General features: G+C 43.0%; 1 protein-coding gene across 1 annotated transcript; it reads right to left on the bottom strand.

The window, feature by feature from the left end:
• Positions 1-3,830: 3,830 nt before the first annotated feature.
• Positions 3,831-13,097, bottom strand: LOC121603950 (Na(+)/H(+) exchange regulatory cofactor NHE-RF2). Its single transcript, XM_041933287.1, has 6 exons — positions 12,221-13,097; positions 11,588-11,905; positions 6,886-7,077; positions 6,057-6,210; positions 5,750-5,970; positions 3,831-5,647 (listed from the first exon to the last, which is right to left on the bottom strand). Exons 1-6 carry the CDS (start codon positions 12,425-12,427, stop codon positions 5,480-5,482), a joined length of 1,260 nt encoding a protein of 419 aa, XP_041789221.1. The 5' UTR covers positions 12,428-13,097; the 3' UTR covers positions 3,831-5,479.
• Between the last annotated feature and the right edge of the window lie 331 nt (positions 13,098-13,428).

The following is a 13,428-nucleotide window of genomic DNA, read 5'->3' as shown; positions in this document are numbered from 1 at the left end:
AGCAACAAATCCAGGCCTGGTGGTTAAAGCTATAGTAAAAGTAAAGTCAGAGTTGAATCCTTGCTCTGTCTATGTCCACTAGTAGAAACCCTATGAATGACCAGGTTTATTCCTCACAGACATACATAACACACATTTGATACTCCAGTTTTTCAACTTGAGTAGGGTTTGTGTGTGTGTGTACGTGCGAGTGAGAGAGAGACACTGTAAATCTCTTCACATGCTCAGCAGCAACTGACTGATCACCTTCATCTACATTTAAAGTACATGATGCATGATGTGACTCCCAAAAGGAAAGAGGCTTTGGTAGAGTTTCAGTGCGCAAAACTCTAATGCGAAGAGTCGAACAGAGCAGCCAAATTCTTACCTCTAAAACCTCAAATTCATATGCCTCAGAATACATCCACCTCATATTAGCACACATTTCAGTGCTAATTGCCAAGCGTACAAATCATTGAGTAACTACAAGTTGTGTCTGTGAGCAGCCACCACTTCACAGCCAGATATGGCAGTGGTGGTAAGGATAAAAAGAAAAAAAGAATCGACTTCTTCTGACTACTACTAATCTTCCAATTTATTGATTCTCTGTTATAACATGATGCTGAACAAAGGAAACTGATGCAGTGCAGCACGATCCAAATTATCCTTTCACCTTTTATGAACACAGGATTTAACTGTGCTGACCTCTGCATAAATTGTGCAGGAAATGACCATTACAGACTTTGTTTTGATGATTGTTTCACTTACTCTTTGGCATTGTCACATCATCCATCAATCATGGAATGCCTAGTGCATATGCCTACTATGCTAGTACATCACTATGACATATACTATAATGCATTATAATTTAGAAGAGGAAGCAGATATTCTGTAATATTTACATGTCTGTCTGTAAGAAATAAATGAAAAAATAATTCAGGAAATTCCATTCAGAAATAGAATATTGCACTGCAGAGCATTCTTTTGAAGAATTTGAAGAATAGCAACTAGATATTTAATTCTATTTCTACATCCCATTGTAATTTAGAACATTTCATTCAGGTACATTCTATTCTGGAATGTTGTAATTTCGAAGAGGAAGTAGATATTCTGTGATATTTGAAGTGTATTTAAGTGCATCTTCTATTACAAAACAACAGACAAGATAAATTAGAACATTCCCTTCTAAATTTGAACTTTCCATTCCAGAACATTCTTTTCTGGAATGTTGTATTTTGGAATAGGTACATAGAATATTCTATTCTAATTGTGTATTCTACAATTGAGTCATTGGTTACAAAATAACAGTATTCTAGATTAGAACATTCTTTTTTCTTTCTTCCTCTCTATTTTGGAATAAATTCTAGATACTCTATTCTTGTGTTTTAGAGTTGAGTCTTGTATTACAAGATAAGTTATTCTAAATGAGAATATGACATTCTGTATTCATTCTATTTGGGAGCATCAGACAAATTACTTTCAGGCACTCTGTAATTTCTTAGAAGTTGTGCATTTTGATAATTTTCTTTTTTTTTTTGGAATATAATCTAAATTTTCTATTCCATTTGTAGATTCTCAGCTATAATCCTCTATTTGAAAATTGCCATCATTCTAGATTAGAACATCCATCCATCCATTATCTATACACCGCTGAATCCTTTGCAGGGTCACGGGGGGGCTGGAGCCTATCCCCTAGGGGACACCGTGGGCAGGTTGCCAGCCTACCACAGGGCTACATATACAGACAAACAACCACACGCTCATTCACACCTACGGACAATTTAGAGTTATCAATTAACCTAAGCATGTTTTTGGACTGTGGGAGGAAGCCGGAGAACCCGGTGAGAACCCACGCTGCACAGGGAGAACATGCAAACTCCACACAGAAAGATCGAACCGGGGATCTTCTAGCTGTGAGGCGACGCTGCTAACCACCGAGCCACCGTGCAGCCCAGATTAGAACATTTCATTCTGCATTAGAACATTTCAAGAATAGTTTCATGTCAAGTCAGAAATGTGTAGTCCATGATCCTTGCGGTGAGGTGGAGGCTGTGAGACGGTGCTCCCAGCCTTTTTTCAGGTGAGAGATGATGTGGTTCATTGATGATTTGGGGATCATCGATCGTCATCTGGGGAGCAGAGTCTTTGGCACTGGTACCATGCAGGATGTTATCCACAGCTGTGGCACTCTCTCCAGCTTCAGGCTCAGGTTGAACATATATTCTACACAACTGTTCCGCACACAACTTGAGAAGCCTTGAGCTGATGCCATTCGGACCCACAGCCAGGAGCGAAAATGACCCAAGTGGTTTGAATGGCTGTGACCGGTCACTTAGAACTAAATAGAGGCCTTGGATGAGAGGCAGAAGGTTTCCAACTTTCTAGGGAGATAGTAGATAGATGGATAATGGCAGACATTCATATAGAGGAATAAAGTTAAGAGACTTTCTTTACTGAACTTTTGCCAAAGCTTCATTTTGAGTATCTCACTAAAGCTGAAGGTCTCAGCTACCTTCAACTGAAGATTACAACACCTGCCAGACCTTGTGTTAAATCCGTGTCTTAACATCATTTATGTTGAATGAGTTGTGCCTGTACCTGTGCCTGAGATATTGCTTTTTTGTGAGCAGTCAAGCAGTATATGTGTTTCTGTTTCTCTTTGAGTCATCTGTTACTCTGAGGCCAGATAAACAATGGAAATAAGCTGTATGTCTGTCAGAAATCCCCCACCAAATGCAGATCTGATTTCTCTCCAGCACCATAATTACAGGTTTCTGTTACCAGGCAGATCATTTTCAATCCCTACGTCTATATTAGTTGTTCATATCCTGAAGCTTGGGGTGGAGCTGGGGCAGAGTGAGTTCATGAAGATGCCAGAGTTAAGACCACCTTGCTTCTCTGTCACTGTCTCCATCCCATTATATCATTATACTGCCCCGATATTGATATTCATTGAAAAATAGGGCTATTTGTGACTTATGTGTATCTGATACAAACGCTGTTTGAAAGCAGGCGTTGTCTGAAGAGATAAAAAGTTTAAGATAATAACTGCATGCCTTTACTGCGCATGTATCTGTTTTATAGCTGAACCCAAACAGGCTTTTCCTGTTCTGTTGGTATCCTTATTTGGCCTTTTGTTCGCGTCCCAGTAGATTTACTGTTGTTGTCTCAGACAGACGGGAACTTCCTGAATGGTACTCCTGATTCCCTAAGATGACTATTTGTGCTAATATGAATTAAAGTTCTGTGTCTGTTCGGATCAGTTACAAATTAAGATGATGATGAGTCTCTCTCGAGGTGAAATATCTGTGCTGAGCAACACAGACTCATTTAAGGTAAAAGTTGATTAAATCAAATTTTTAGACAGCTTCACCTCAAATGCTCTTTATCTACCAGCTCAAGTGTCCTATCAAGCTGTGTTGTCAGTAAGGGCTTAAACTTTGATACTAACATCAACTGAAAAGTAACTCCCTTAAAAAAAATAAAGCTTTATTCTTGAATTTATCCATTTTGAATCCCATCATGCTCACCTACAGCAACTTAGTGGAAAAACAGTTGAAATATACAAAATTTGCTGTAAAAAGGAATCTAAATGAGTCAGAATTAAAAACTCCTGGAATCTAAGAAAGACATCATCATCAGCTGATACAGGCGGCTCAGTTGTGGTTATGGGTTTTGAGCAATACAATTTTAGCACAGGAAGCTAACTTTATGCTGATAACTTTAAGAATCAAATTTATGAATATATTGACTCTGCTTTCAAAATAGTTGGATAACAGAAAAAGACATAGGCTTCCTGCTCGTTGGGTATTTTATATTCAGTATTATCCATGATAAACACCAATAGACTGATGAGTTTTGACAATTTCCACTATCAGTGTTCTATCAGCTGCAGTGCCAGCACTGTAAAAATGACTTGGCAGCAAATCAGGAGCAAACATAAAAACATCATCCAATGTGGTGTGTATAGTCACTGTGCCTCCATCATTTTGTTAGTGTATGGATGATATGCAGTGTAAAATTTGCAGTGTTTACAGTGTGGCGCACACAGTTTTCCCTCAATGTATTCCCTCAGCTGAGTCAGTATCGCTCAAAAGGAGTATTGTCAGGAAAAGAATTAGTGAAAAGGTGACACTTTTTATAGCTGCTTTAAAGGAGCATACGTTACCATGGTGATCTAGCCAGGTTAAAAGAGAGCAGACTTCGTGAAATAGAAAACTTTGGCTCTCCCTTCACAGAAGCACACGGCATGTTGACCAGAATGAAGGAGTGGCGTGTCTTGGAAACATAATAATCCTACATCATGGTTTGCATGTTGTTATCTGGTAATGATGTAGATGGTGTACACTTCGCTACTTGCTGTGAAAATAATAATAAATAATAAAGCCCAAGCTTTTTGCTTGGGTTAATGCAGAATTTAAAGGCAGTTTTAAGGTACGCTAGGTCAGAGCAAGAGAACAGTGCTGTCTGCCATGAGGCACAACCTCATTCATGGCCACTGCAGGGCCTAATGATAGATCAAGACATCTAACAGGAATACTGGGTTTTTAAATGAATGCTCATCCAACTGATGGCACATTTCACGCTGCACTGCTGACATTCTGTTGTGGTATTTGCACATATTCTCAAAGTTTATTTCACATTGTGATACATTTCAACAAAGCACATTTGAGAGAAAATTCCTCAAAAGGCTACAAGAGAACAGAGTGTCTACAGTTTTTTCTATCCAGTCAACCATCTGTTTTTCCAAATATTGTTATTTACATAAATCCCTCTAACATTGAAGAGAAGCACTGAGGTGATCCAGCATCATTTGATAATTTAGCCTTACACCTGAAAGACAAAATGTTAATATAAAGACAACTACTCCAGGACTTCCATTTAGCTCATTGTGATTTGAAAAGACATGAAACTATTCCTTAAACAAATAGAATCGACCAAAGTTACAAAAAGGAAATGCAAGACAACAGCCAAATACAGCCCAAAATCAGCAGAGTGCATATAGGCTGTTACACACTCATAGTCAGCACTCATGATGAAATGACCATGACTTAATAAGGAGAAACACTGTGTGCTGACCAGGCACCACTTGCATGGACGAGTCTCTCAGTAGACGGTCTGCCAGTCATTAATGCCATTGTTTCATACAGCATGTTATAAGATTTCTGGCACATCCACAGAACATGTCTTTGTCCTCATAGATACTGTGAAGTAAGCATCTACAGATCACTATTTCATATCTTACAATGCAGTTTTACACAGAACAGAATTTAAGATTATTTGTAGAACATTGCTGCCTGCCTCTTTTTCCATTTAGATTACAGTGCAGCAGTTAAGAGTACTACAGTGAAGAAACACAATATTATCTGTCAGACAAACATCATTGCTTCTGAGATGTAGTGGAGCAGAAGCACAAAGTCATACTCGAGCAAAGTACAAGTACTGCAAATTTGTACTGAAGTACAGTACTTGAGTAAATGTACTTAGTTACATTCTGGGGTCAGAAGTTGCTGAAGATCTCTTGTCTCTTGCTCCAGTCCATAGGAGGTGCTCTCTTCTTGCTGCGGCCTGCGAGGGCCTTTTGTTTAGCCTCAGCAGCCGTGGGACTCAGACGCAGGCCGCTGTCCACGAAAGGGTCCGAAACACGCCTGTCGTCCTCATCGGGGACCTAGAAAACACACAGATGCACTACTTTCATGCACACACACCCACCGACGTCTCATTTTCTGACTGTTTAGTTACATTTCCACTCTCACACCTCCTCTCTCACCTGGATGCTCATGTCCGAGCTGCTGATCTCTGATTGGGTGGTGGAACTTCTTGAGGACTGAGATGCTGAGCTCCCATTGGCCCGGGATTTTGGAGACGTTGTCGTGACTGGGGAGTCTGTCAGCGTGACGTTTATGATTGGGGGATCTGTGGCGTGGAGCTCAGTGGTTGGAGAGGGGGTGGGTGGGGCGCTTTCTGTGGTTAAATCATCCACATAGACCTCTGTGAGAGAATAAACAGAAACACATGAGGCGTTTTGTCTGGAGGGTAAAGACAGTTTGTGTGTGTGTGTGTTTGCACAATTTGACCTTTGATATGGCTGGTGGCAGGTGTGATCCCCAGTCTGTGGAAGAGCTCGTCCGTCTCCTGGTCGACCACTAGGAGGTGCACTTCCTCCCCTCCTGCTCTAATGAGTGCCACCACCTCTGAGTGCCTCAGGCCCTCTATGTTCACTCCGTTCACCTGAGGAGGAGGAAAGGAGATGTCATAGGAAAGAGAAACAGTGGAGGATAGTGAGGATGAAGAACAGCAAAGACACACAATACAGTACAAGTGCAGATAATATCTGAGAGGCCTCATGAGACAAACAGGAGATGTTGCAGAGATGAGGAAGTAGCCATAGCAGAAACAGGAGGCTCACTATGTCTTCCCTCCCAGACCAAAATCAGATCTGTGATTTGAGTAGACGTGAGTTTATTTGCATGAATTCCCTTCCTGCTTCCACGCTCTTCGTCATACAGGTGGAAGTGGAAACAATGTCTCTGTTGTGAACGTGAGCATATCTGTGAGTCTGTGACACACATGTAGATGTACATAGATGTCCGCATTAAAACACACAAACAGCACCAGCCCCTCCTCTCCACCTGCAGTCAAGATGATCCCCTGTTGTCCTTTCTTCCCTTTGCCCCGTTAAACAACACCTCTCTCTCCCACCCACTCAAAGCCCGAGTCCAGCTAATCTGCTCTAATCCAATCACACCTCAAACCAGCTTGATTCATATGGGGAGTGGTGGCATTGTTTCTCCCGTCAGTTCCCTGAAATTCACCTCTAACAAGGTCTGCATACTCCGATAGAAGGGATGGGGGTCACCCGCCCGCCCGTTTATTGTAATGTGCCTGTGTGTGCTTTGGTTTTACCTCCACAAGTCTGTCTCCAGCCCGGACGTCTGCACTCTCAGCAGCTGAGCCGGGGTCCACCGAACGCACAAACTGTCCACACTTTGTCTTATTGCTGTGCAGGTTGAAGCCGTAGCCGTGCTCCCCCTTCACCAGGTGGCACAGGCGGGGAAGGAGTTCAGCTGGCGGTGCTGGTGAGGGCTGCACCTGCAGCTATGATGGGACATAAGACGAGAGCAAAGTCTAGGATGAGAACTATGCAAAAACAGGATATTAAGGAAAAGGCATTAAAAGACAGTAAATACCTTTAGAGTTGCCAGTTTATTTGGTACCCAATCTAAATCAATCCAGGATAAACAGCCTGCAATAAATCCAATCTTTGTGAGGCAAATCACATTTAGATTTTCTTCTCACTTGTTTTTCCTACTTTTTCATGCAGCTGCTGATTTCCATTGTTTTCATGATATAAAACTAACAGACCTGCAGCTCACAACAAATCTGTGCCCGAATGTCCTTACTTATCTTATCTTATCTTATGTTTTGAATCAAAGTGACATTATGAGTGTGTGGTTATGCATCTTAATTGCAGATTTATTACAATAGGCCTCCGTGCAGACTTCATTTTATTATTACACAATTTTCAAGAGCCGGCAGTAAACTTACTTAAGTAGTTAAAACTTTGTGGTGGTGTTGTGTTGGGCTGCACTATACTGAATGTTTTGTCCTCTTACAATCAAATGATGCGCCACACCACCACCAGACACGGCCTCCAAAATGACCATGGAGTTGAATCAACACCTTTGTACAAAGTGTTGACAAAAACCCAACATGACAACCTGCACAGGAGTTACTGCAGGGGTTTTACACCGCATTTCACTAGATTGTGCAGATTAGGGCAGAGTGATAATTCAACTTTGCATGTCAACATACTGGACACAATAGTCGTGTTAATATTGTTTTCTGATTTGGCGTGACTGCTAAACTGGTAACTGTGAGCTCACTGGTGTGGCAGTACGATGAGCAGAGCAGGAGAAAGTGCTGCCGGGATGAGCCAGTGGTCTCACAGCTGAGCAGAGTGGGCTAAGTGGATCTAGCTGAGAGACATTAAGAGCGATCCTGAGACTAATGACCAGTGACAAGAGTCGACACATCGCATGACTCACCGGCTGAGTGGACCTGAGCCTCTACTACAAGGTACACGCTCGCTCTGTGTGTGTGTGTGTGTGTGTGTGTTCTGTGCCAGGGCCACGTATTAGTCCTGTCCTGAGGGTAGCCCGGGATAGTGACTGTCTAGTGACACTGCTGTCACTGTGCCTTCATGGGTGAGCTGACCTGAGGCTTTCCTGACAGATCTCTCTGTCCTTTCTGCTCCACCGACAACAGACTCATCACACACACACACACACACACACACACAGAGTATCCACAGGGCTGCCTGCGAGTGTGTATGAATGATACAGTAATATGTCTTTGACTGCAGCAGAGTACATTACTGTCTGTCGGCCAGAGTGTGAGCCGCAGCGACGGAGCAGAACACCTTGGTGACAGATTACAGTGGTGACAGGTCAGGTCGCTGTGGTGACTGGTCACCATGTCTCCTGCTGGTTTTAAACAGCTCTGTTTATGTTGCCGGCCTGTTTACTATGTTTATCATGTCGGCCCGAATTAGTTGAGACACACAGGCTACACACTAAACCAACCTGGATGTATTTTTTTTCTGCAGACACAGTGTTTCCATGGTGTCGTCGTAGTCACTTCAGTTAGTGCACAAACAAGTCCATTCATCACTTATTTGATGAACAAACATGTATAACCTACTATTTTGATAATCAGTAAGTTGTTAAAGTAATTTTCAAGCATTCACTGCCTCCAGTTTCTTGAACGTGAGAATTTGCTAATTATTATATATATTATAATGTTTTATATGAGTGTATATAAATCAAATATATTTGGGTGTAATTTGAAGCTGTCTGTCTGGGCTCTGGGAAATTGTGTCGGGCATTTTCCCACTATTTTCTGACATTATACAGACCGAACAATCAGTCGACAAAGGAATTTGCATATTGATCCATAAACCATAGCATCAAATCAGTATATCCAACGTAATATCTAGCGATATGGTTGGAAATACAGAGATTCCTCCTCTTTGTTTAACACTTCCTGGGGTTTACTTTCTTACACCTTCATGGTCTCTTGAAAGTGTTATTTCTCTGTCACATTTTCTTATACTGTCTTACAGATAACCATAAATTTAACTACTTTTGTTTTTATAGCTTTTGTTCAAATGTTTTTTTGAGAAAATCAATCTTATTCAGGGAGGTTAATGAAAGTGTTTTAGCCCGTGTATTGGTGTGTTTGAGCATGTGTGTGTGCGTGACTGAGCCGGACTGGCTGTGGTTGCATAAGACTGTATTTGAGCGTGTGCTGCCATAATAACATCCTATGACAACGAAATAGCGTCTGTATTTACGTGTACGATGTGAAAGTCACAAGACGAATGACACAGACGTTTGTGTGCTTATGAAAGGCACAGGGCTTCAGTGGTGTCGGCCTGGGATCAATACGCTGCAATGGTTTCCTAATTGGAGCTGCTGAAGGCCCAAAAATAATCACTCATGTACTCATCATACTCATACTAATCCCTCACTGAAAATGTGTAGAAACTGATTGATGAGAAAAACTCCCAAATGAATGACTAACAAACACTTAAAAGAAAAAGGCGAGGTCATGTGCTAAGTCAGGTTCACATGGAGTAATTCCAGATAAATTTAGCAGATTAGGAAATTAGTCACTTAAGGAGAAGCAGCACATTAAGGGCCTTTATTTTATAATGTATACTAACAGACCATTTGTGCTCCAAACAGGATTTAATATCTGTATTTAGATGTATATCCTTTCTAATTCCAGCCTCACATGTCACTCCATGTAGAGGAGGTGGACACAATAACACCTGTGCAACATAATGCAATCATCACAACACGCTTTTCACAAAAAGTATTCCTCTAAGGCTTATAAAGTTATGTTTTGGATGAAGCGGTCAGTCCACATTTGGAGCCACAGTTGGTGGTGATGTAATAGACTGCACCGTGTTGTACCAGTGCCGCTGTCATCGCGTATTATGTTGTTTGATCTGAGCATATAACCAGTGCTGAGAAAGAGAGACATGACGGCCAGTGAAGGGGCAGCCTGTATTTACCCTGCCTCACGGCTAAACAGATGGCAGTTTGCTGTGAGCCGCTGGTCTTGAGGATCCTGGTCCACTTTGTTTGGAACCCAAACACTGAGCTCAGTCTCTGGCAAACAGTTCCAGTTTTTGTACATTAACAAAGCTTTGATAGCATACCAAAGAGTGTGTCTAACTATACCCGATCCCTTTGTTTTAGCCATAAGGTCATAGGTGTCTGAGGTCCCACAGCAGGAGAGTGTGAGATTGTGCGACCAAAATAAAGTAGACACAGATAAGAAAACCTGTGCAAAGAGTTTGATTGTGCAACATTGCTATCTTAAAATCTGATCCCTCTCGTGTTTGCTTGGTACTTTCTTTCATTGCCGCTGACACTCACAGCCCACTTTGTTAAAACCCATGCAAATTAAAGTCAAGCAAACAAGATGAGTGATAAAATCTGAACTTATGTTGGGCAGTCACATCCAGTAGCACAATAGTAGAATGGCTCACAGGGCAGATTGTAAACTTCTCTGAGAAAAAAAACAGCTTAGCCTTTGATTGTATGCATCAAATTCCTGCCTAATTTGGCCCTGCGTACAAGAAGAATAACATGAGGGCACAAATGTCTAAGGCAAATTAAACTCTCAGTGAAGTGAGCACACTTTGTCACACTATTTCTCCAAAATGACCCTTTAGTTTGACCAAACAATGCTTACAGTTCTACATGCTTTCGCAGGAAGCATGGTCAGCTGAGCGGGGCTCTTGTCTCTGGTGGGAAGAATCCTGCAGCTGATTGTATGAGGTGTTAACCCTCAGTATGCACCAAGAGACGGCACTATTTTAAATACAATGTGCATTTTAAATGGTCACACTGCTTGGAGGATGTTGTTTGAATGGTGGGAGGTGGGTGGGGGATCCATTTAAACCAGGTGTAATTCCACTATTTTTACACACTGTTTTTACTCAGGTATTCACTGTTGTATTTGTATTCCCTGCAGACTCATTTTTGAACTTGCAGGTGCTACAATGGACTTTACAGCCTAATTTTGACAAGAAGGCGAGTGCAGGGTATTATTAGGCAGCTGACGAAAATGAAAAATAATAAATTTAAGCTACAAAACAGTGATTAACATCCTTTTAAGCCAGTCATTCTTTACTTGCAACCCTGCATGTGTGCCTCCACTTGGATGTTTTCTTCCCCTTTTGTGGTTTCCATTCATTTTCTATTTTTTTCTCCACTTTCTCTCTCCTCCTTGGTGCAGGTGGAGGTTTTTTTAGCTGGAATACCACCCGTTTGAAGAAGTCACCAGACTCACCAGGCAACAGATCACCCAGGGCTCAAGTCCAGATTAGTGTCAGACAGACATCAGGTAAAAAGGGCATACACGCTGTGCCACATGCTATCTTAACACAGCAACACATTGGCTCACTGCTGCCAGATGGAGAGAAGAACTACCACTTCTACTTTACTCTTTTCTTCTAATAATAAAAAGTACGCAATCTGAATTTTTGACATTAACAAACACATGGGTCTGATGTATTGATGCCCGCCCTTACCTCTGTGTCTGTCGCTGTGCTTGATGTCAATGAGGACCTCTTGACCTGGTCTTGTGTGATGGTCTGTGCGGGTGAGTCTGCAGCTGGAGGCTGAAATGAGTGTGTGTGGTTGGGTTTGGGCGACAGGGGTGAGTTCTCTCTGGGTATGGGAGAGGTGGAAGGTGTGGGCCCCGGCGAGGGGCGCGGGGAGAGGGTTCCCATCTCAACGGCCAGATCCTCGGTGCAGGCCGAGCCACGGCTGCGGAGGAAGTCATCCGTGTCTCGGTCCACCACCAGCAGCCTGGTGCGGTGGGGCACCTCACGGATACGGTTCACCACCTGCAGGGAGGAGAGAGGATTGACAGAGAGGAGCTTAAGACAAATCAAATCATTACTGTGGTGTCATAGAGTGCATGTTGTGCACCCTGAACTGGCCTCCATATAACATGACAAAGACACCCAGTGATTCCTATTGCACAAGACTCACATTGACCCATTTTAGTACCCCCCACCCCTTTTCTCCTCAGGCAAAAGAAAGTGGTCTAACAGGTACAGTACTCATTGTTTGTACTTTATAGAGTTTATCTGCTTCTCTCTGCCACGCAAGGGCTTGTCTGTCTTCTTTTCAAACTTTTTCATTGAGCCCTCACTCACTTGATGGTGGCTTTCGTTCTCCACATTCTCCCCGTTCACCTCCACCACCCGGTCTCCTGGTCGCAGTCCGCCCAGGTCGGCCGAGGAGCCGGGCTCCACTTTGCGGATGAACTGGCCGCCTTTATTCCGCTCACCGTGCAGGTGAAACCCATAGCCGCGCTCCCCTTTGGTCAGGAAACAGAGCCTGGGTCTCAGCTCGCCCTCCATCCCAGCGCGTCAATAGACGGAAAACAGGTCAGAGTGTCTCAGGAGAATAAACAGGTGCTTGATCCAAGCGCAGTGTCAAGTCTGTGGCTCTTAATCCAACGTACGGGTGCGCGCCTCAGTGACCAGACGATCATCATCATTTAGCATGGTGCGAGTCCATTAATAATCCACGATTGTTCAGAGAGCATCAATCGAAATCTAGGCTAAAACTGATGAGTGTTTAATCCATCATGCAAATGCCAGGGGTGCAATTATGAGCACGCAAAAATGGTGCACGGCGTGCGTAAAACAGTGGCCAAAAACCACGGACAGGGGCCAAGTCCAGTCCACCGGAGGAGTAATCCCTGAGATCACAGATTAGAAAGCTGTTCCTCGCACGTAACACTTAATTCTCCTCGTCAGCGGGGCGTGTGTCCTCCTGTCCGACCCGGTGAGAGAGTGAAGAGGCGTCAACAACAGATGCCACCACGTCCAGTCAGCGCACACCTGACGACGCGACGTCCTGGCAGAAAATTACAGCCTGTAAACAGTAATGAAGCCGGAAAGAGTTACTGTTAAGAACACTTTCTCCGCATTTTATACGCCAAGATGAGTTCAATGCAACCCCAAGGGCATTTGCTCGTGTTACAGCTCCTGTGGCGAGGCAGAGGCTTTCCCAGGTGGTGGAGGTGAAACCAGACTGCCTGTGACCTGAGATCGGAAATCTTCCTGACACCCGCCCCCTCTCCCTCAATAAAGGGACGGATGCGTAAAAGGGGACTTAAGGTTTCATGAAATATAAGCTTTCCTTGTGTGTGTGATGTGCTGATTCCGTTCAAGACGGGAGTCCCAACTCAGGACAGCCAAGTTTATATGTGTGTGTGTGTCTGTGTTATTGACATTCAGATGAGACACCCATTCAGCTCAGTTCATATCTGTAATGGCCTTGCTTTTCACAGAAGACATTTTGGCACGTAAGACAAATGCAGGCGTAACTAATAACATTAACAATAGCTTTGATC

Source organism: Chelmon rostratus, chromosome 3 (genome assembly GCF_017976325.1).
Source record: "Chelmon rostratus isolate fCheRos1 chromosome 3, fCheRos1.pri, whole genome shotgun sequence".
In the NCBI taxonomy this organism is placed as follows: domain Eukaryota; kingdom Metazoa; phylum Chordata; class Actinopteri; order Chaetodontiformes; family Chaetodontidae; genus Chelmon; species Chelmon rostratus.
This window is presented reverse-complemented; position numbering and strand designations above follow the sequence as displayed.